Raw genomic sequence first — 23,691 nt, forward strand, 5'->3', positions numbered from 1 at the left:
TTAGCACTGTTTTTCTCACCTCAGAATTCAAGCACGCAGTTTTCCTGAGCTTTAGAACCAGGGCCACTCTGAGCTCACAGTTCACTTCGCAGTTAGGTCCCCGCACAGCAAAACTGTAAAACTTAAATTTCATAGCTCAAACTGTGGTTCACGGCTCCTTTAGAGAGGAAAGTGTGTCTAAGGAAGTCACAAAACATTTCTGAAGGGATCTTTGAAGTTCAACAGTCATGGTTCAAATCACCTTGAACAAGCAGGGAATTGCTAATAATTTCAACTGTTGCCGTCAGCTCCACCGAAGAGGATGTGTGAGTGGAAATGCTACCGGTCAGCTCTTGTGGCCTTCTGTCTTTTGTCCACTGTCAAACATCAAATGTAACTTCAGAAAATCCAGAATTTATGCAGTAGTGCTTTAGCAGTAACACAAGAAATCCTCTTCTCACGGAAACACCACTCCAGCACTACGAAGACTGACCAGAAGTATGCGGTGCTCTGCTGTGCTTTTCAAGTTGCACCAGGAGCTTGTTAGTCCTCAGCTCGTATTTCCTCCCACAGCATACTCCAGTGACAACATCTGATGGGTGATGTCAGTCAGTGCCATTGAAGTTATTACAGGCAATCTGCACACTTGCTTCACCAACCAGATGACCTTCTGAAGGAGAAACCCAACCAAAACCATCTGCAGCAGCCTCTGTAACACTGAGAACAATCCTGTATATCCAGTAAGTCATACATAAAAGGCAGGGAGAAGAGCAGCTATGACTGTGAATTTATGGAAGCAGGTACAGAAGTGCCACGTGGTAGAAACAAGAAAATCTCCCGCAAAAACAACTTAAAATGACTTTATTTTTTAAGTATATTAGCACGATATTTACAAAACCATTTCTTGTTTAATAAATAAAAACATTTTCTTGGGTAAAGACTATAGATCTATAGATATTTCAAATGTCTGTATGTTTATATATACACACATGTACACACACAAATGAAAGCACACAGTTATGAACAACTTTGGTCTGAAATTACTGGTGGAAAAGGGCTGGATGTATCAATGACTTTTTAAACTCTTGCTTTTATGTTTGTACCTACAAGAAATCCAGCCCTTGACACAACAGGACAGTGGGTTTCTCCCATTTCTGGGGCAACTAATTCTGCAGCTCCTACATGGACACTGAGCTCTGAGCTCCTCAGGTTTTGAGCTCAGCCTGATCCCATGGTGACACAAACGGGTTCTGCTGCAGTTTGCTTTACAGAAGTTAACATAAAGCTATTGTACATAACAGTTTTTATAAGGCAGAATACCTCAACAGAATTCCAGTTGATTTGGTTTTTTAATTCCTCAGCTGCTAGACTTTCAACTTGCCAGAGGGAATCACTAGTTATAAATAGGGAGCACTGCACAGTACTAATAAGATAAATTTTTACACTGAATTGTTAATGGAGAGTCATCTCCAATCTTTAGTTAGAGATCACTGACATTATGGAAAAACCTGTATCAAAAGATTCATAGGTAGGAGCTCAAATCTTACAGGAACACTCCCACTGACAAAGTATGACAGTGAGTGTAAGCCATACATGCTTCTTCCATGTTTTATCACATGAATGATTCTCTTCTCTGTGCCCAGTTCCACTGATCCTTGTGAGGGCTGGACCACAGGTTGCTTTAAATGGTTCAATCCTGCAGCCTGAGCAAGAGGGCTGTTTACAACAGCACCTCTTGTAAAATCAGGTATCTCAATTTTGTTTTGTTGAATTCTTGATGCCAAGTGCATCAAGACTTGGAGCTCAAGATGCAGAGACCCAAATCTCTGCAACATGCACCCACAATATGGATATGGAACCTTACTTTGTAATATTCAACTCTGAGAAGTGCCAAATTACTCAGAATCTTTAAAAACGTGGATTTTATTACGTTACTGCTTGGCAACAGCTTTCCAAACCAAGTTTTAAATTGTTAGGAGAAAACCATGTGTATCTTTGAAATACAATACCTTAGTACAAACAGCAGACAGTGTCAAGATTTCTACAAAGTATACACAAAGTCCAAGAGAAACCAAGTATATTGGAACAATTCTCATAACAGCTGTAAAATGTGGTAAAATCCCATGGAATGTGCAAGTCATAGAAAACTGATTTTTAACCGTACCACATATATATATATACAGAAACTGAGCTTCCTCATTTCTCATCAGCTCCTCCTACTAACTTTGTATTTTATGTATTTGTGATATAATGGCAGCAACATAAACTTCGGTGAAAAATTATATAGCTCCTTTTTTCCATTCAAGAAAACAAGATTTTAAAATTCTGCCAAAAATACAATAAATAGGACGACTCCTATTTTTATGAAGCATCCACGACTTTTACAAATTCACTGAGTTAAGAAAGCCTGAAATTGCTTCCAGTACCACACACTGCACAACATGAACACACACAAGAACCACATTCAGCATGAAAATTACTAACTGCTGTGCTCCGTAATTCCAGTGCTGAATTAGGCTCCAACAGCTGAGCAGTTTCTCATCCAGGAATACAGAGGAGGCACGGAGAGTTCTCTCACTGGACAAAAATACCGGCCACCACAGCATACATGGCTACTGTCCAGAGAGAAGAATGCTAATGTTTTGTGGAATTAGAACTCTGTTAATGACTTCAGGAGAACTGGGAGTAAACTTTGTACTTATGCAACTTTGTGTAAAAGGTTTTACTTTTTCTTATACAAGTTTTGCTGAATGTCAGAAAAGATGTATTTTTACAATCTCTACTTCCTGCTTGTATCACACACATAGACCATACTTTGCCCATGCACACAAATAAAGAAAACAATAGTCTAAATGGTATTGCAACCTCTGGGCTGAGCAGGCCCATTATCAAAGCAGTGACTAATGATAGTTTTTGAAAATAATACCACTAAGGATTACTGCAGGGAGACCCTGCAGTGGGCAAACAGTGCTTTCTATATTCTCACCCTCAACCATCCCATATAAACCGTAACAAAAGAAAATAAAGATCACATGTGGGCAAACACACATGGTCCTTGCTACAGCTGCTGTGACTATAAAATTACGTCATTTATATCAAAAGCACTTTTGCCACACATGCAAAACAACCAGTTTCCTGAATTTCTTCTCGTTGAGTAGTGCATCTTCAAGGCCACGGTGTATCAACAACGGTGTACATTTTGTTCACGCATCACATAACTTTGCAGTTCTGGGAATTTAAAAGAAAAGACAAAAGATTGTTTGGGAAGAAAAGCAACCCAAGTTACAGCTTAAAAAAAAAAAAAAATCACTTCTTTTTAAATTTCAAACTTTGAAAGCACGTTTAGCAGTCAAATAATGGAAAAGGGTGTTAGTAACAGCAAGTGATGTTTCAGGTTCTCCACTACAGAAAAGTGGACACTGCCTTGGAGACCTCTCTCACTTATGAATTGGAATAAGATGAAGTGGCTCCCAGATTCAGCTGTCTGACTCACCGTGTCTTTACTCCTAATGCCAGTTTACTTTCACATGCTATTTTGTAAGCTAGTGTGCTTCAGCATCTGACTCAAGCCCCCTTTGGTGTGTGTGTGAACTTTCAGGGGAAGGGTACAACGCAGGTAGAGTTTCAAAGGTTACTGCCTCCAGCTTGTGAGTCAGAGCACTTGCCTTCCATCTGTAAAACCTTCTGTTAATTTTTAGGAGCCCTCTTTCTAGGCAGAAAAAGCAGACAGATTTCTAGCCTTACCCTGAAAGGAAAAACGAAATGGATAAGTGGCAATTTCTGGGCTTTGGAAGTTCTACCTCAGCACTAGAAGAGGAGGTGGGTTTTCATTAAGCCTAAAGGAGACCTGAGAAGAAACAGTCAACTTATTTAAAATTGGATCTCCAAGCCAAACTCTACCTTGTCCTTCAGCAGTATGTGGTAACTGCAGTGGACCCATCCTTACCTCCCTTCTGGTCTCTTTTGAATGCAATAATCTGACAAATATCTATTTGTTTCCTGATCTCAAACCACTCTGTGAAGAACAAGCAGTAGCCACTTCTGGAGTAAGATCTACCTTCCATTCCTCCTAATTCAGATTCTACTAACTGGTATGCATTTAGGAGACACCAATGCAGTTGTCCTTGGTATTGCAGAAGTGAATGTATTCCTGCTGGTTTAGAAAATAATTATATTGGATACTTGGATGAAACATAGTAGTCGCAAGTAACAAACAGTATAGTAACATAAAGTTATATGTTACATATAGTAACATAAACAGCACAGAGTATTTGTAAGGAAGTCTTGTTTTAAAACCAACTCACACATCTTTTTCCAATTAGGGCTAACTAGGATCTCACTTACTGTCACATTGTCAATTCACACCTCCTAGAAGTGGCATGATATAAAACTATTTCAAGTGAACTAACAGATTTGAGTAGCCTTAGTCTTTATCCTGAGTAGCAAGAGGTTGTCATTTAATGCAGGAGTACCAGGCTAAGGGTCTAGTGATACCTCATCACAAGCTTGTTCAGGTTCCAGGAAGAAACATAAATACCAATAGCACCAACAAGTGCTCCTTTATCCTATTCCCATGAAAAGGAAGTACAGCTTCTGAATAGAAAGTGATCAACAAAACCATTTTGATTTTCAAATGTTAGCATCTAACCTAAAATTGAAGCTCTTCAATGAGAGCAATCTGAAAAAATAATAAATTCAGTGAAATCTGATTGGAACACAAGCAATCTAATGAAACCAAGAGAAATAAAGTAGCACCTAAAGAGGGGGAGAGGGACAGAAAGTTACTTTTAAACCACTTTCCTGTGAATTTCCATAGGCGATCACAAATTAAATGCATAGTGAAAGCTCGGTTATATAAAAAATCCGGCAATAAACCCCCAAAAAACTCGTATCGAACAACCCACCACCAAGGAAACAGTCCATGCATCTTGAATACTGAATGAGCATAAAGGAAGCATAAAGGTATTTGACTTTCCGCATTTGATCAGAAACATCCTATTGAATAGTTCTCCCACTGACTCATTCTCTTCACTGTTGAGGAGCACACATTCCTCCCCTATGCGTGATATAGAATACAAATTCTCCTTCTTTTCAATTAAATATAAATTGAATTAAGAACAGCACCTGCCCCGAAAGTGCCCTCCAAGTTTCATCATATTAGCACTGGGTAACTGTAAACATCCTCAAATACACGTTCAATTAAACAGATATCTTGAGATATATTTGGACTTACCATCATTCTAACATCACTCCTTTTGCATCTTTAAAAGCCAAGCAAATGGATTAGTAACGAGTCAGCAAGAAATGCTTCAGAATTAACATTCAGATTAATTCTAAAATTCATGTTAGAACTTGCTACTACTCAGCATGCCAATTAGTGATTATAATAGCAAAGAAAAAAAAAGACAAATAGAATTTTAGAGTCATCCCCTTCTCCCTGTAAACTTCCCTCACCTTAAGTGCTAGCAGAGTTTCCCCAAACCATGCCAGAGTTTCCCCAACCCAAAGAAATATGGGAAAAATAGAGTGGCAAGGATAGATTTTACTATAATCGGAAGTATTTCACCTAAACAAATGGTTTTGAGGAATTAATATCAAGACCTGTCCTTTTTCTCTTAAAAGCTGGACATTTTGCAAAGCAGAGAGGGTGGATAAAATATCCTAAAATATTAGATTTGTCCTACAACAGTCAATGCCACTGGCTAGCAAGGAAAGTAGCATAAAGCAGGGAGCCTGGATCTGCCATAACTTCCTTGAGAGATCAAACTACTGTGTCTCACACAGCCACATACATTGGCATACTGATCTGCCATTTCAGTGCTGTTCTACTGGGAACTACAATTATTGTTCAACCTTTTTCCAACATTAATCCCTTAATTAGAAGATAAGCCTTGAATATCACCTACCATTTAGTGGTTCTTCTACAGCTTTCTGCAAAACATTTAAAAATATATATATGTATAAAAAGCCTTCATGTTTATTTTTGGCTCGCCACAGTTAAATTACTCTAATTGACATATACAGTAAGTAGTGATTCTAAAAAAACGAAGAAAGCTTAAAGTTAATCAAATTGCTGACTAGAGTTCTGAAAAAAATTTAAATCAATCAATAGCTGCATTCTCCAGGTTGTTTTCCCCCACTGTGAATGTTGGCTCAGATGAAATACCCCTAGGTGGCAGCAGAAGGCATGCAGATATTACTTTTAAGCTCCAACATCTAACTGATTATTTGTGCCATTTGATCAGTGGTTAGTAACAAAGCAGCAGGACTAAAAAGAAAAAAAAATTAGTAGCCAAGCAATAAAGTGGAATCTTCTCAAAAAGAAATACACGACAGTTGTGCATTTAGTCTGGAAGACAACCATTAGAAACAACACACGCAATTACAGAAGTGCTAAAAAAAAATATCAGTACTTGGTTAAGATGGCAGATTTCAAAACACACAGCTTTTCCCACCTCCAACTCAAGAAAATCTCAAACATTTTGTAAGTTTGCCCCAGCATCAAAATGAAGCCCTTCACCAATATTAAATTTTCCATAGTCTTTAGATGACACAGAATCAAAGTATATTTTCAGAATTCCTTCACACCTATTTACTGCCTCAAAGCACAGTAATATTTGCTGAACAGCCCTGGGCAGAAACAAACAACATATTAACACACTTCAATTTCCACTAAGTCTTTCCGTGAGGCCTGTACTTCATGGACACAAATTATGTCACCTGAATTCCTTTGTATCTAATCCTGCACTAAACAGCAGCTACAAAAAACATATTTTTAATGGCTGAGATTTCCAAGAGACCTCTAAGATTTCAAAATTTCTTTTGCTTTCATTTCTGTCTCCAATTCAGAGAGTAACACGAGGTTCACTACTATCTTACTGTCGCTATTTGTTTATTTCTCAAATCCTTGCTGCAATGTAAAACCACCTTGGTAAGGAGAACAGCTCACAAAGAGGACAGAGTCCTCATCAAAGGATGCTATTTTGCATGCTGGTTTCTATTTCAAAGTTTATTTACATCCAAAATTAAGTTAAGGAAAAAAATCTCTTGCTCTGTTTACTTCCGTTCTACAAGTAAACATAAAGATGTTAGATACAGACAAGACTGCATGTTTAATGAAGGATATCTTTAATTAAATTTCTCAGCTCATTTTTATAACATAATTACCTTTCTTAACTTCTTTTTCTTCTTTTTTTTTTCAACTCTGTGCATTTATATTCCTTCCATAAGTGAGACCAATTCTCTGAAATACTACTCCTTAAAATGACAATGGATGAGAAAAAGCAAAGGAAATAAAAAATTAAAAATCTCTTGTCCTAACTGCAGTCAGCTCTCGTGTCCCATTTTTAGAAACCATCTTTCTCTAACAGCTGGGTCTCAGGCTGTTGACTGGAGACCTGGAAAGGTGCCTCAAACAATGGCTGCCACCAAAGAGATGTTCCCCTGCTACAAGGAAATTTTACTGGTATTTTACAGTGGTGCCTCTTTACTTGCTTGTGCAAAAATGTCAGAAATCAGGCAGTTCACATTCATGACTCACTTGAAAGCACTGCCCAAGTCTATGAAAATTACTGTTTTGGAAATTATTACTCTAGAATTCAAAACACCCGTCTGAAAAACCTTCTTTAAAAAAAACAAGGTGTTTTTTGATTTGTTCTGTGTTACCTAAAGACAGAACTCTGCTTTCAGAAGGTCTCATCAAATTAAGGGGCATTATAGGATAATCAGTAAAAAGGTCAAGGCTATACCATCCACATAGCCAGGAATTAAAAGAGAATATCACAGAGTTTTGATGTACAAGACAACAGAAAAAAACTCCTAAGTCTTTCTTAAAAGCCACCTGGATGTTTTGCACTCACCTTAATGAAAAAGCTTTTCAAGAAGGTGAGCAGGAGGTCTTTATAAATATAGATGAAAGTGCATTGTAAAAGAATGCCCTTGACATCCACCACCTTTTAGTGACAGCAATGGAAACTCCATTTGGGCACAACAGCTGGAGTAGCCACCAGGCAAGGGTGGCAATTACAGTACTACAGACACACTCAATAGGGACAATGAAGACCAACTCACTCAACATTAGACATCTGTTACACAGCCAGAACTTTTGCTTGCTACCAACCTGGTCTGAATTCGAACTAGTGAAGAAAGGTTCAGTATCTCACTACAATCCCCTGAGCCATCTAGTCACCCCAAATTTATTAATTTTAAGCTTACCCCTGGACGAGGATGATCTTTCATTCTGGAACCTAAAATAATTACAAAAAAGTGACCAGGCAGATGAATAAATGTCACGATCAACCAAATAAAAACAAAGAATCATAGACTTGTTAAGGTTGGAAAAAGACCTCCAAGAACATCAAGCCCCACCATTCACCTAACACTGCTACCTTCACCACTAAACCATGTCCCCAAGTGCCACAACTAGACACTTTTTGAACACTTCCATTAACAGTGATTTCACCATGCCCCTGGGCAGCCTGTTCCAATGCTTGACCACCCTTTCAGTGAAGAAATTTTTCCTAATAATCAATCTAAACCTGTGCTGGTGCAACTTGAAGCCATTTCCTCTCATCCTGTTACTTGTTATCTGGGAAATGGTATTATCTACTGATAAATCTTGCAACAGTGTAGCAACATACAAAATTGAAGCTTCCCCTATCCAAAATGACTTAAGTTGATGACCTGCAAATTCTTAAAGCCTCTAAGCACTCCTCTGTTTACGAACTGAATAATCTTATCGCATACAGTCTGCAAATTGTCTCACTCATGCACTCAGCTCTAAAAATGAATTACACTACACACTATTCACTGTGCTTATTTTGGTGTGCTAGTCTACCCCCAGTCACATTTGACTTCTTCAGCCAGCATAATCAAACCACAAATACAACATTTATGCAGACCAATAATAGCACACAGTATTTAAGTCATATACAAGTAGACCAAAGTCAATAAAAAAATACTTTTATTGTTGTTATTAAAAGGCTTGCTTCAGCTGTCACATTTTTGACTCATCTTCGGATATCAAATATTAGGCATGCTGCCTTAATTTCTTCTTTACTGGAAATCTTCTCTGTCTCAGTGTCCATTATTTCTGGCCATGCCCACATATGGTGTGCACACACTAAACCTGGAAGCCTGCACGGTTCAGTGCAGACTGGGGAAGCAGTGTATCCTCAACTGCACGGTTCTGTGTCCAAGCTAACAAGCTGCTTGAAGAGCCTTCACGCACAGCTTGACAGAAATAATGTCCCTCTGCTTTCCCACCCAAGCTGTGGAGGCCACAGTGTTATGCTGTGTTGTGCCAGCATTCCAACCACACAGCATTGCTGTGGTTGCTGCTTATTTAGCAGATCTTTAAATCTCTCATCTTTTTGAGATCTGATGAACAGATCAGACCAGTTTCTGAAACAAAGCCTTGCTATTCTCTTCTCTTGGTTTTTAAAATTAAGCATAAGTAAACCCACCATTCACTAAAAATGAATGCATTGAAATTGGTCTTACTTTAACCCACCAATAACCAGTGCAAACCAGTAGGCAGATTTTGCTTCTTTAAATCCGTATTTTGATAAGCTCGTCATCACCATCCCAAACCCACTCCATGATATCCTTGATATCCTTTTGCTGTCTACATTCTAAGCCTCAGCAACCCAACTGTGTAAATGCAGAACATAAAAAGCAACCCTCCTACAACTGAAACAAATCTTCCTTAAGAAACCTGGCTGTGTTAGCTATCTCAAAACAGTTTATGATCAATTGCAGATTTCTTTACTCAAAATTCCCTACAGGCTCTATGAAACAGAGCCAACACATACAGGCAACTCTTCAGTCATTTTTAAAACTATGTAATTAAGAAATCACACCTTATGCTCAAATAAAAAAAGTCTGTTTAAAAAAAAAGCAGAATATTAGGTGCTACTTACCCATAATAAACACGTAAACCAGACTGAGCAAACTTGCAGTAGCCATAATAGCTAAGCCAGCAATCAGAACAGAGGCATGTAATGGAGGACAGGCTGTTTAAAACACAATAAAAGCAACTGTATCATCTGACACAAGTAAAAGCACAAACTTTTATTTTCAGATATAACTCATTATTAAAATAAGTAAGCCTGATAAAAACAGATGTGATTAATTTCTCTTTCAAAGCTATCCAAGAACTACTACTGCATCTTCCTTTTTTTGTATACATTCTTTGGTGATACAGAGGCATTTACTGATTTATTCTACTTACGTGTACTATTCTATTAGTTTAGGTATTCTACTGACATTCACTGCACTTGACAACATTCTTTCATTAACTGTATTTTAAGTTTAAACTTTACATCTTCAATGCCAATTGTTTTGAACTGTAATCACATCAGATTACAGAATACAATACTGCTATTGAAAAATCAGGATTAAAAAAGGGAAGAAGGGTGCAGAATATGTGGGTAGTTCTGAGGCAAATCAACCACAGATAACAGAAATGCTCCATGTTTACGGGGATATCAGAACAGGGAGAGGCTATTAAAACCTAATCATACTTCACTACTAAAACTCCTTGTTCTCTCTGATCCTCCTTTCCAGGGACTTAAAAGTCATTGCAACTATCTGCAAGCTCAAGCCAGGATGAGCAATTTCTACTGATGCCCCTTAAGGGTCATTGAGCTAAACTTCCAGAGAGACAGGTAACATCAAACCATGCATGACCTGGGAAGAGACCACCCCGAAAAAACAGAGAGGCTTTTCATTGAGAGAGTAATAAAAACATCCTCCATTTTGTGTTACTCTAGAGCATTAATGCTTTCCCAGAAATCTCCTATCAGTTTTTTTTACTATTACATCTTAAAACACTTAGGTGCCCCTTAAAAATACCTCTGTAAATACTAAACAATAAGCATAAAACTCAAATCATAACCCCACTGAAAGGTCTATCATTCCACTCAGATTACACAAACCTTTAAAAAGCATTTCAAGGAAAAATAGGTCTTAAATCCCCAACCAAATAAATTACTAAAATGGAGAATGTCTCTAGGAAACAATAAATCAGAAGCATAAAGCACCTACAAGGAACATGAGTGTGTGTATATTCTACTACTAAATATACTGCCAAGGATGCATAGTCCTAAATTCACCCTTTTCTCTGCTGTAGGGTTCTCTGGTGGGTGCAGGGGAAGGCAGGGAGGGGGCAAAGGGAGGGTCAGAGGCAGGAATAAGGGATATCACTGTGTGTGGTGTTTAGTTAGTCCCTTTTACCACAGTGACTGTCTTTCAATGGTGAAACAGAATGCCAACCAGAACCAGACTTAAAATAGTCCAAGAGCACTTCTAAGTTTACTGTCTCTACATTTACCTTCTTAATGTGTTTCAATGGTATTCATTGAAATATTCACGGACTCAGTTGCATACAAGCAGAGATTAACAAAGAATTTCTGATTTACTCATTGAACATGAGAAGATTATTATGACTCTAGTTTAGTTTCTAAATACCCTAAGCCTCAGTAAGAATAACAATAATAGTCACCTAAAATCAACACTGACTTTAAGGTCCTAACATGCAAAATTAAAACAATTAGATTTTATTTTTCATAAAGCAACTGCTCCTAGAATGCAGTCATGAAACTGATATATGTAATACTGCCTTTGGGCTGTTCTTCTTTCACCAGATAAAAGAGCATTAACACAGTAGTCCTAAACTACATTTACAAAAGTTACTTGCTAACACTCCATGTAGGGTAGCCATTTTCACAGCTTTTTAGGGTTAGAAATAAAGAACATGAGGTGTAAACAAAATTAAGAAACCACTTCCATATAAGACAAATTGCTTACCTGGGACACACAGTGCAAAACCAACCACTGCAATTATATAACCGAGAATTTTCAAACCTATCAGAGCCAGTGTTGTATGAGGTAGACTGTCAAAAACTGGGAAAAAAAGAAAGACAAATAAAACTATAGTTTTTCAAGTTTAACTACAGAGACACAAAAGGTAGATAATTCACATAAAGTTAGAAAGCACATTCTCTTAAATTCTAAGCTCAGCCAGTCAATGTCATAACAAAACTCAAAAGTCACTGTAAGGCAGGGCTCTTGTAGGTATACACACACCTAAAAATTATGTACATATAAATAAAATGATAAATAAACCACAAGTAAAAAAAAAATTAAACACACATTCTAAGAGCTAGTTATTCAACTCAATTCCTAAATCCAGGAAGGAAGAGCAGAAATCACTCAAATGTGCTACCCTAAATCTCATTCTTCAAGTAGACAACTCAGCCAAACAAACAGGTTGAACATTTTATTTTGAGATACGAGAAATGTCAGGAATGCAGGATGTTATTGTAGCACCTACTTATAAAAATATTCTGTAGATTATGGGGGGGAGAGCTCAATTTTTTCCATCCACATGTTAAAGAATAAACGAACACTCACCAATTCCAAACATGAAGTATTGTAGTGGTACCAAAATCCCAGCAGGGACTACAATTAGGCCAAGACCAGCTTGATTCAGTGCAGTGTAGCCATCTACAAAAATTTATATGGAAATTAGTAAAACAGACGTCGTTAATTGGAATAAAGCACAAAACAACAAACATAAATCATTAGCATCATCAAGTTTTTAGGGTTCAGAAAAAATCCCACTGAACCACGAGAAGTCATCTAGTCCCTAATATTCACCCAAGGCAGTAGGATAGAAAACATAAATAAATTCAGAGTCTGTATCTTCCTATGATCACTTCAGGGTCTTACAACCCCAACATTGTTTCTGTTGTAGTCTATATAATTTTTTTTAAATTTAAAATAGATGACAATTAATAGTTGGTGCTAACTTCCATCCTACAGCATGGAATAGATCCTTTTGTGCTGTTTTTCCCTAAATTAAGAAAGCAGTTTTCATCACTTACCTTGGACGAAAAGAGCAGTGCCTACACCAGCTACAACTGCTAAGATGACAACTGCTACTATAATGCACACTTTCCTTTGAAATTCAATATCATATTTCAATGCTTAAAGACAAAAAAAAGGGAGACAGAGAGAAAAACAATCAGAACTGTTCCTAAGCAAAGAAACTCAAACTCCTAAAAATTAAAACTATATACATTCCCAAGATTTAATTTGCTTTCATTCCTGGATATGGTTAATAGAGCTTACTCAGAAAAATGAAACCTGGCAGTGGTGTTCTGGTCAAATTCTTAAATTTCTCCTTCCATACAATTCAGGTGATACGTTAAAGTAACCTGTGCCATGTCCCAAAGTTAACTGAGGTAGATGCACTACTGACATTTAGATGTTACAGCGAATTTGTTACTCAGGTGGAATGTCAGATAGGAATTCATAAATTCCAGGTTTCATTCTCTTCCTCATGACTCCGTATGAGCTCAGACATATCACCTCTGTCTCCAAAGGAACTTAAATCCTAAAAGCCAATCCTGTAAACAAAAACCCCAAAAAACCCCACCTCAAACAAATCAACACAACCCCCACAAACCCAAAAAAGCCCTACATTCCCAAGTGTTACACAGAAAAATCATGCCCCATTTAACAAGCTATTTAAAGGTATGCAGTAGCATTGATGGATTCACAGGTTTCCTAAAAGGGTGCAAATTAAAGGAAAAAAACCCCTCCTAAACAAACCAAAAAATCCCAACAATTAAGTTAGAGGTAGCAAAACTCTTTTCCACACAGAGGTCAAAGACCTTTCAATAAATTGCCCAGGTGCAGAAACATCCAAGCACACTCAAATTACTCCTATAAAATGACAGTGTTTCTCCATGAAACTATTGCTTTCCTAAAAATGTTGAAGTTCTGCTCTGAACACAAGGTAATGACAATTCCTGAACATATCAGAGACTCCTAAGCCATAAACAAAAATTAATCCAACACTATGGAAATAAAATAATTTTTAAAAAACTGTATTAGTTTTCAACCTCTGACCATGGATGAACCTTTGAAGAGTCACATAGCACTTCCAGAAGTTCATGAAAATAAAGGAAATGACATATAGATGGCTGGATACATATCTGATTATTACAAATCACTCTGAGTGTGATTTTTTCCATTTCTCATGGACTTGACTCTTAGCAGAACTAAGTTGTTTTTTTTTTTTTTAAATTTTTTAGAAGTCTACAAATTAAGAAAGCCTGAAAAAACTCAAAGATTGATGTAACAAAATGCACAACAGGGATCCGTCCAAAAGGCCAGAAGAAAGCACACTCTACACTGCACAGCAGTTGGACACCACTGCATAAAGAGCACCCAAGGATCTCTGACACTGGTGAACAATTGTATTGCCTCTAAAAACATTTAACAAAATCACAGATGTTGGTGTTAAATTATAACTCAGCCAGTGCTAAGAGACTAGTGAACAATTTTACATTAAAAAGACAGAACTCTAATATTGATTTTATGACCATAAAATGAAACATTTTTGTTTCTAATTTTACAATGAAATCATGGTGTACCAAGTGCGAAGAAGAGTTTCCTTGTCCTAACGAACGACAGTACCCATTACCAATTACATCCCACAAAAATTATATACCTGCAAAAGAGCACATCGTTTTGCAAGTGATACAGTCCTGGCAGCAAAAACAGCCTCACATGGCAGACGAGTTCTAAACACAGACCCCAGAAAGCAACCCCTATTTGCAAGCAAATGAGCAGCGCGGCCCAGACCACTTAGGGGTAAACACACACCACCTCCCTGAGTATTATCTGCATCGATTTCACCCACATCTTTCAGATGTGAGCAGCATCTTTCATTTTGCACAGATGCCTGTACACATGCAAGGGATTTCAGGACAAATCAATAACTGCAAAGAATTGAAGAGCCGACACTTACCAATAACCGTGAGCTGAGCCGCACACAAAATAATAACTATGCACAGCAATGATATGATGATAGCCCTTTCCACTAGGAGGAACCATGATCCTAGAGAACAAACAAAGAAAAACAGTAGGAAGAGAACAAAAACTGAGGTTATTAGCTTTGCATTTATTGTTCCTTTTAGGCTATGCCCTAGATTGCTCAGTATTATATGTAAGATAGCATTAAGAGTTATAATAGGCTAAGAAAGCTATGACCTCTACCTGTGTAGGTTTCTCCCTGATCTTGTGTGTGATAACCTACTTTTTCAGTATTTCCAGTTACCTTAACATTTTCCAAACTGGAGGTCTTACTCTCCACTGGAGTAGAGGACATGTTGGTGTTAATTTCTGGCACTACAAGCTAGTGAGCTTGTGGAACTACAAACAGCACTGCAGATCAGAAAAACAGTGTATTTAGGCTAAGCAGAGAAGATACGAGAAATCTGATTTGATAATTCCTCAGCTATTCTATTCTGTTTTCAACTGCTGTAACTCCTGAAGAAATCCAGGTGTGTGGTAAGGAATACAGGAGCTCACCTAAGTGAGAGTGAAACACTGCTTTGTTAATTTTAGGTCTTCCCAACATCACCCATTTAGTCATTTTTCCCCCTGCAATTTGGATGCCTTAGGCTGTTCAGTCAGTTGTGCTGTAAGACCCTGTAAGCCACCTTCCAACATAAAATTCTGAAAATATCTCCACTGAACTAGAAAATGTAGTTAATTCTTGCATCTCTGCTCATATCTTCATTTAGACTCACTCAGTGAATCCCAAGTCTCCATTTCTTACATTACACTTGCCACTATTCCTCTGCCTGCATATTGGCTTCCAAAGAAATTTCTAATCTTCATTAAGATGCATATTCATTGCATTTTCTCTCCATATACAAAAGCCATATCTGTAGCTCCAGAAACGTGGACTTAAGTAGCAATACTTTATAACTTTCAATGCCAAGTGAGTATCCTGAGGACAGGTTTTCAGTTCTTAAATTCCCCTCCTTCCCCTCCCTCCCCATCTCCCTCAAGAGTTGCAGAAGAAGATACTGGCGGATGCAACAGAAATACAAGACAAACGCAAAATAGACTGAAGGCAAAGAAACAGGAAGAATATCTGCCAACTTCCTAAATGCCAAAACAAAGTTAATTTATTGAATAGTTTAAAAGAAGGCTTTCAGCTTCATCTGCGTTTTCAAAAAAGCAACTAATATTGAACGGTAGCTTCAATGCACTGTTGCCATTCTCTAGATAAGCCAAATCCCAGAAATAATGTTTGATGCAACTGAGAATAATCAATTAAAAAAAGGATCTGCAAGCAGAGACTTAGAACCAACTTCACTTCCTCTGTAGCATTTCCAGATGACACTATCTGGTATTATAAACAGAAAAAGAGCAGCCACAAAGCCTGGTATCTGCTAGGACTTCAGCCAGCAAGACAAGACCACGTATAGTCCAGTCTTAGACTATAAAAGAAGCTACTGTACAGAAATGCTTGCAATATTGAGCATACATGCAACATGTAAATAAGAGGAACAGCTGAGCACATTTTCCTGGTAAGATATTTCCCTTACTCTGGTGTTTCATAGAAATAAAATAAACTCCTGGCAATAAGTAATATTTTGAGAGCCAATATAAGCAAGTCAGTTCCAAAGTCATGAGAGAGACTTCCAGACTGAGGCAAAAGAAGAGTAAAGACAAGAGGGAAAAGAGAAAGGAAACAGGGGAGGAAGAGAAGGAAGAAAAGAGGAGAAGAGAAAAAGGAGGGACAAAAGAGAAGACGAAGAGTGGAAAAGAAAAGAAAAAGTGGAAACTTGACAGTCACTGTCCTGATCAGGAAAGAGTGTGCACAAAGACAATGGCACTTGCACAGAAACGTTGCTCACTCTGCTACCTAATTCCTCGGTGAATCCAGGAATCCTCTAGAGCGAGATGGAGAATGGTTGGCTCTTGTAAGGCTATCTTTGTAAAAGCATCAACTGGAACATGCTTGTAGTGACAGCATGAATTCATTGCTCAGAAATGACAGAGTAAAGACTGGTACAGGATTTCCATAATTCACTAACCCTTTTCAAGACTCAGTTGCTACACTTCCTTCTATTACCTTATTGTCTCAAGAGTTTCTCTAGAACACTGAGGAAGGAGGAACAAGCAAGACAAAGCTGTACAGAAGAATGGCAAGAGAGAGCAAGCAACTCTGTCACCTTCAGCTAAACTCTTAAACGTAAGATTAAGTTTTATGTTTTCTAGCATATTCTCTCAAACCTAATGTGACCTTGAAACTATGAATTATTCACAAACCACCTTCTTCCTTTGGTGTTGCATTTTCATCGCCGCAACTGACAACTAGAAAATGAAATCAGAAAAGTTACATCAGTTTCCAGCTTTGTTGCCTTTGTACCAATTTCAAAATTGTAAACACAGTAAAAATAAAATTCACAAACGGAACTTGATTCTACTACATTCTCAAGCCTTGTTTCCTCTTCTAGAGCTTAACAATGAATGGCAAAAACAGCCAAAAAAGGTTGCATAAGAGAAGGAAGGGAACTGTGTAGACCTCTTCCCGTTTTTGTGGTGTTCTAAGAAACAAATGATTTTGTAGCATCTTCACTTTCAGTGGCTGTGCTCCTCTCAATCCATTTCAGGATCACAATTACTTTGCAGTGTATATGGCTAACTGAATAACTAAACCCAACTGAGAATTACACAAATGTCCACAGCAGGACATCTGCCTGAGCTTCCTAAAGATTTAATGTGAAATGTAAAAGGTTAATAACAAAAACATCCCAGGATAATTCTAGAGTGCATGGGTAAGGCAGCATGTCCTACACACAGGCAACAACATGTGGTGCTTCTGAGAAGCTCTCCAGAAGCAAGAAGCAAGTAAAGAGGTACACAGTGTACACACAGAAAAGTGCTCTGTCACTTCTGCAGAGCATTGGACAGACCACACGTGTACAGCAGAACCCATTATTCAACAACTGAGGTGCTGGAGCAAATGGGCAATGGATGAGAAATTCATTTACTGAATTTCATTAATTTTAACATCACTTTAAACATCATCTTCTGAAGATGACATGTAATCCTAGAAAATCATAACACATTATCAACTAGTAGTTCCATTTTCAACCTCACTGGAAAACTGCGTAACTTCTGATCAAGTTTGAGAGCTTTTATACAGAATTTCTATTAGTTCTACCTGTAATTTTCCAGCAAAGATAAAAGATTGAAAGAAGCAATTCTTCAAAGAAAAGATCTCTGCAGGCACTGTAATGAACGTACACATTTCAGTATTGTGAAGATATTAGGAATATGTTTCAGTATGTAATGCAATAACATGAGGTCTTGAGTACATCAAAAACTGTATAATCTAAGAAAATGTGGGAAAGCACAGATTTTCCTGTAGTAGACAAATCATCCTCAGACATTATTACAGAATGAAAAAATGCATTCCGATCTTTCCCACAGAAGCACTCCCCTGTAACTTAAACCAAAATAACTCTTATTAGCTTTCAAGTTAGAAGGACTGGATGCTACATTTTTTGTATTTTCAATTCAAAGGAATACATTGACATGTCATTATTTTTCTCCTTCCCTCAAGATTTTGCTTGTTTTCCATCCCAACAGGTTCTAAAAGAATAGTAGGCAACTCACCTGAGCTCTGCCTAAGTTCCATTTTTGTGTCTCCTTCTGTGTTTGATTCTGTTACTTCACAACTGTAATTTCCAACAGTTGCTTGCCTAGTGGTAAGCACCAGAGAGGCCACACCCTTGGTTAAATCCGCCCGAGACAACAATTTTGCTGACGAAAAGTCTCCATCTCTATAAAATTCGTTTCTTCCTCCATGAAAAGAAAAAATTACCTTTCCTTCTTTTTTCCACTTAACAAACATGAGAGTTTCATTGTTCTTCATTAGATTAGTCACATAACAAGGCAAAATGACAGTTTTATTACAGTCATTTTTTTCAACAACGTCTGTTCCAGTGAGGTTCAACTTCGCAGAACCTATAAAGAAAAATGAGAACGGACACATTCAGAATTATTTCTTAATACACATGAGAACAAATTAAAAATTATTACAACATGTGACTTGGGAAAACAAAACAAACTCTCCCATGAAACCACAAAAAGAGAACCATGCTTTAAAGGAGTAACAAAAGAAGGAAAAAAGGGCATTATTATAATTCTACTCCTCTGCACAGACTTAGTCATTCTCACCTCCATTTAATGTATAGATATCATAACCTATCATAAATTTAAAATAAAAGCAGTAAAATTTTGGGTTGCCACTTACTTGGACACTTCCCCTGAAATGCCATATGCAGAAATACTGCATGAAGGCCTGGTTTCTGCAAAGCATACACACAACATTAACCACAAATTGTGCCATTGATGTTCAAATTTCTGCTCCTGAGAATGCAGGTTAAAAAAGTCTACTTTTATACTTCTGAGAGAAAGCAAGCAGGGCAGCTTAGTCAAGAAGGGTTTGTTCGTTTGTTCCTTCTTATCTCTGAAGGTGGAGCCAAATTCCCACAGCTTTAGAGCATTTCTTGCAAATTCTCTCCCTTTTCCTTTCCAATGGAGAAGGTGCACTCACAATACCATATATTGAGATAATTACTTACTTCAATTATAGTGTAATTATGTAATTATTATTATTTGAGTGTATACACAGCAGAATTAAAAATGGAGAATCTGTAACAATGAAAGGCTTTCAATATTTTATTTTCTATATTTTTTCTTCTTTGGGGGAAATCATAACATAGCTTAATAGCTTTCTTAATAGTAATTGCTCCCCAAAGTTCCACAGATATTAGTAATCCAAAATACTTTACTAGATCCATCTGATAAAACCAAATATGGGAAAAGGTATGTAAAACAAGACCACAACCCCTAATACTGTAAGCACAGAGATTTACACACTGGAGAAGCTCCATGGACCTCAGAGAACTACTGCTACTCACATGTATAAAACCAGCTCAGATTAGTTATGTGCACTTGATGATTAAACTTCATTAGGGGAAGGGGAGAAAGGAGAAAAAATAAAATCAATAAAAATTGTGTCACTATTTGCCATAGCTCTTTTTGTCAAAGCAAGAGTCTCAGATCAAATTTAAAAAGCACTCATCTCTGAAATACTGCTTTACTATTCTCACACAGGTCGCTGGATTACTACTGAATATCAAAAGCTTATAATAAACTGGCTCCGTTTGTATTATGCATGATAGTGCCTTACAAGGAAGAAGGAAGGAAGAATTATTCTCTGGCTTACTCACTGTGTTCCATTTTTAAACTGTACCTCAAATAATGAAAGTAACAAAAGCAGAACAAAGGGAAACTATACCCAAACCTCAATCTATGTCCTAAAAAACCCACGTGTACACAATTAAAAGCTTAAACGGTTCTTCATGAAGTAAATTTCACATGTGTTTCCCACTACCTCAATATAAAAGTTTGGGGGGTTTTTTCTCCTTTAGAGCCAATACATTTATATTTCACAGGAAGAATTTGTTCACCACTGGCTTCATTTCACTGAGAAAGCTGATTTTTCACTAAAGGGACTATACTTCCAAATATTTACCAAAGCAAATAAAAAACCAACCATCCTGAAGGAAATAAAAACGAATTGATTAAAATCTTCTCCCTAGTATTAGAGCAGAGCAGCAGCGAACTGTAAATTCCTGACTCCACCGGTCTGCTGGCGTGCAGTCCATGAGAGCTGGCCTGTTTTGCCTGCAGCCAGTGCAGAAGTGCCAGTGTGAGCTGCTCCCCAGCCGAGGGCTGCGGGAATGAGGCACAGGCTCCAGCAGGGAACAGACCCGTCTGTGCGGGTTCTGCCCTCTGCGAATGCGGCTGCTTTAGCACAAGAGTTTGTGCGGCTGCTCTTGCATTAAAGGGAACCTCACTGCTTCCTGCAGATGATACTTCCACTGTCAGCTTCCAACAGTCTTCTTGTGGTAAGAAGAAGCCAACAGAACCCTCCGGCATTAGTTCCCAAATCCCGCAGGCAGCGGACTACTGGGCGGGCTTTTCTCCTGGATTATCAGTTTAGAGGCATCACATTAAGGCGACAATTTCAGAGCCTTACGCTAAGCAGTTTGGGGGCTTCTGAAAAATATGCAATTGTGAAGCTGACACAGAAAGTCTGTTTCAGATTATATATGCCCTGCCAATTCGGAATGCTGCACAGGGTTGACAAAACTGGCTCAGTCTGGTCACTTGATGGGCGCTTGCAGTTCTCACCGACTACAAACCGTGCTGGGGGAATCACCTCTTCAGCCCGTCTACTGCTATCTCAGGAACCCAGACGTACATACGAGCTTTAAACACAGATACAAGCTTTAAACGTGCAGATTTAGATGTGCTGCTTACTGACAGAAGAAAAAGCCCCTAGCACCTGCAGCTCGGTCAAAGTGTCGCTACTTTTTTAACCCTCCGTCCCCGCACCGAATTTTTTCCTCAAGGCAGAGAAGAAGTTAAGATAGTGCGGTGTCACAACTGCACATCGACGGCACGCGAACTTTTTCTAAGATCAAGAAACATTGACCCTGCGCAGCCGGCGGCCAGCTGGATTGTTTCAGGAAAGCACAGTGAGCCGAGCTGCCCTCACGCACAAGAAGGCGAGGAGAAGAGCTCCGCGCACGGTGTCCCTCCTCTCCCCCGCAACTTCTGCGGGAAGCAGCGCACGCCCGGCCCGGGGAGGGTGCGGGAAGCGCTAAGGCGGGGGGCTGGATGGCAGCGTGTGCGTCCCCGCTCCGTCCCAAAGCACGGCGAGCTCCCGCTGTGCTCCCGCTGCGCTCCCGCAGTCCCACACGCTCCTGCTGCCACCAGGGACAGCGGGAGCTCCGGGCAGGGGCCACGCCAGTCCCCGCGCCGGGCGGATGGAGCGGCGGCGGGACCGGGACGGGCGGCGGCCGCTCCGCTCGGCTCGGCCCGGGAATAGCCCTCCCGCCACCGCCACCCACCCTGGCCCTTCCCGCAGGACATGGGGGCGGCTCAGCCTTTGCCTCGCACCCCCGGGGCCCCGCCAGGGACACCGCCGGGGCGCCTGCGCCGGGACCCGCTGGAGCCGGGGGCGCACGGGAGGCGACTCGGGGCGGCTGCCGCGGCCGCAGCCAGAGGGGCCGGGGAGAGAAGGAAGGAGGGAGGTCGGTCGTGCGGCGGTGTCTCACCTGCGCGCAAGGCGCCGAGCAGCACGGAGGCGACCAGCAGCCACATGGCGGGGCGGCGGCGGCGGCGGGAGCGCGGCCGGGCCGGACCGGACCGACGGACTCGGAGCGGCGCCGCAGCGGGCGGGGGAGGAGGGGGCGCGCTCCCCGCTGATTGGCTGCGGCCGCTGGCGCGGGGGCGTGCGGGGCGGGGCAGCTGCACGGACAGCTCCGCTTTCGTCGGCCCACTGCTCCTCCGCCTCCTCCTGCTGGCGGCGGAGCTGCTGCAGCCCGCGAGAACGGCTGCAATAAAGCTCGTTTTTTGTTTTTTTGGTTGGCTTTTTTATTTATTTTTTTTTTAAGTAATTATCAGGACGCGTATTCCACACCCGCGCGAGCTCTGGGGCCTGGCGTTCCGGCTCGCCTTTCCCCGCACGCACAGGGGACAGTGTCGGGTAAAATGGCTGCTCTGAGGCGGCCGGGGCTGCCAGGGGAAGGTGCAGCGTCAAGTAGCGGGGAAAGCGTTGACAGGGCGACTCCCGGGCCCCCTCTCCAAGCGGCTCCCTCATCGCTTCACTGATTTCGAACCCTTTATTTTGTGAAGGATAAAACACCCCTGGGGGGCTTACAGCCCCCCGTCCTCGCCTGCCGGGCTGTGGCCCCGCGGGGCAGGGGCGGGAGGGAGCGGAGGGAGCGCTCCCGTCTCCCGGGTCCCTTCTCGGCAGTCAGCTGACGCTGCGCGCGTGAATAATCCCGGCGAGCAGATCGGAGGGATTCCTACTTGTCGCCAAAAGCCTGTGGAAAACCAGCCCTTGCCAGGGGCACGTTTGCTTCTGGCTGTAGTGATACTCTCTACGTAAAGACAGCACAAAAAACACTGACGAATCTGTAAGTGATTTGTTGTCAACTAAAAGTGAGGATAAATGCTCCATTTTCCTATTTCTACGTCTGCTGTGATACACACATTTGACTATTTCAGCAATGGACTTTTTTCTCCAGAGTAGCCCTCTTTAGGACCTTTCTTTTTAATGTCTCAAAATTTTGGCTCTATGAATATTTGCACTCTAAATGCATACTTTGTTCTTAGGTGAAGAACATATGTGTTGGTGAAGCTTTGAAAAAGGACTGATAAGTATATATCTATCTATAGATAGACATGATGTTTTTACAAGTCTCACAGTTCAACAAAGGACAAAAACCAGGGTAGAACCAAAATTCTGTGAGGAACTGAATTTCCATACTTTTTATGTCTCATATGGGATTATTACATTTATGGGGGTTTTTAGTGGCAACATTAATATTGGCTTGCCTGGTTCTTCCCCCCCCCCCCCCCCCGTACCCCTGCTTCCTGAGACTCCATTCTTCTAGACTCTTCCCTGTAAGTGATTAAAGGATGCCTTGACTGCTGTGTTTGTTTCCTCCAGATATTCATAAAGCACTCAGACATCCTCAGGCATTCAAGTTTAGTAAAAAGCCTTGAGCAGTGGGAGCCATCTGACTCCAGAAATGATGGAGGGGGCTGGCACGAAGCTGCTGATCCTGCTCCTGCCAGACTGACTCAGATGATGTTCTCTGGAGGCCAGAAGAAATGAGCTGGAGCAGAGGGTAGCAGGGAAGACATGTCTGCGTCAGCTGTAGCTCATGCATCTCTGCCCAGACAGAGCACTGGCGCGCTGATAGGCACAGGCATTGGGGTCCCCTTTGTGGGGAGCTGCACAGCGTGTTT

At 40.2% G+C, this 23,691-nt stretch overlaps 1 protein-coding gene across 11 annotated transcripts; it reads right to left on the reverse strand.

Annotated features, from left to right (window-relative positions):
• Positions 1–814: 814 nt before the first annotated feature.
• On the reverse strand, positions 815–22,122 carry CD47 (CD47 molecule). Of its 11 annotated transcripts, none has more exons than XR_007903409.1 (12): positions 21,990–22,122; positions 18,472–18,822; positions 17,119–17,163; positions 14,801–14,890; positions 12,867–12,968; positions 12,394–12,486; positions 11,788–11,883; positions 9,900–9,992; positions 8,194–8,225; positions 5,886–6,015; positions 5,213–5,240; positions 815–3,207 (listed from the first exon to the last, which is right to left on the reverse strand). XR_007903409.1 is itself a non-coding variant. In XM_051781059.1 (12 exons), the coding sequence occupies exons 1-11, from the start codon at positions 22,033–22,035 to the stop codon at positions 5,215–5,217; spliced, it is 999 nt and encodes a 332-aa protein (XP_051637019.1). In that variant the 5' UTR covers positions 22,036–22,122; the 3' UTR covers positions 815–3,207; positions 5,213–5,214. The 11 variants fall into 11 exon arrangements, 8 of the variants coding, with proteins under 8 accessions (XP_051637019.1, XP_051637018.1, XP_051637021.1 ...); XM_051781059.1 differs by having other exon boundaries at positions 5,886–5,910; XR_007903410.1 differs by lacking the exon at positions 5,213–5,240.
• Positions 22,123–23,691: the final 1,569 nt, after the last annotated feature.

The sequence above is a fragment of the Manacus candei genome, unplaced genomic scaffold (assembly GCF_025592945.1).
Source record: "Manacus candei isolate 608988 ecotype Guabito, Panama unplaced genomic scaffold, ASM2559294v1 h1tg000014l, whole genome shotgun sequence".
In the NCBI taxonomy this organism is placed as follows: domain Eukaryota; kingdom Metazoa; phylum Chordata; class Aves; order Passeriformes; family Pipridae; genus Manacus; species Manacus candei.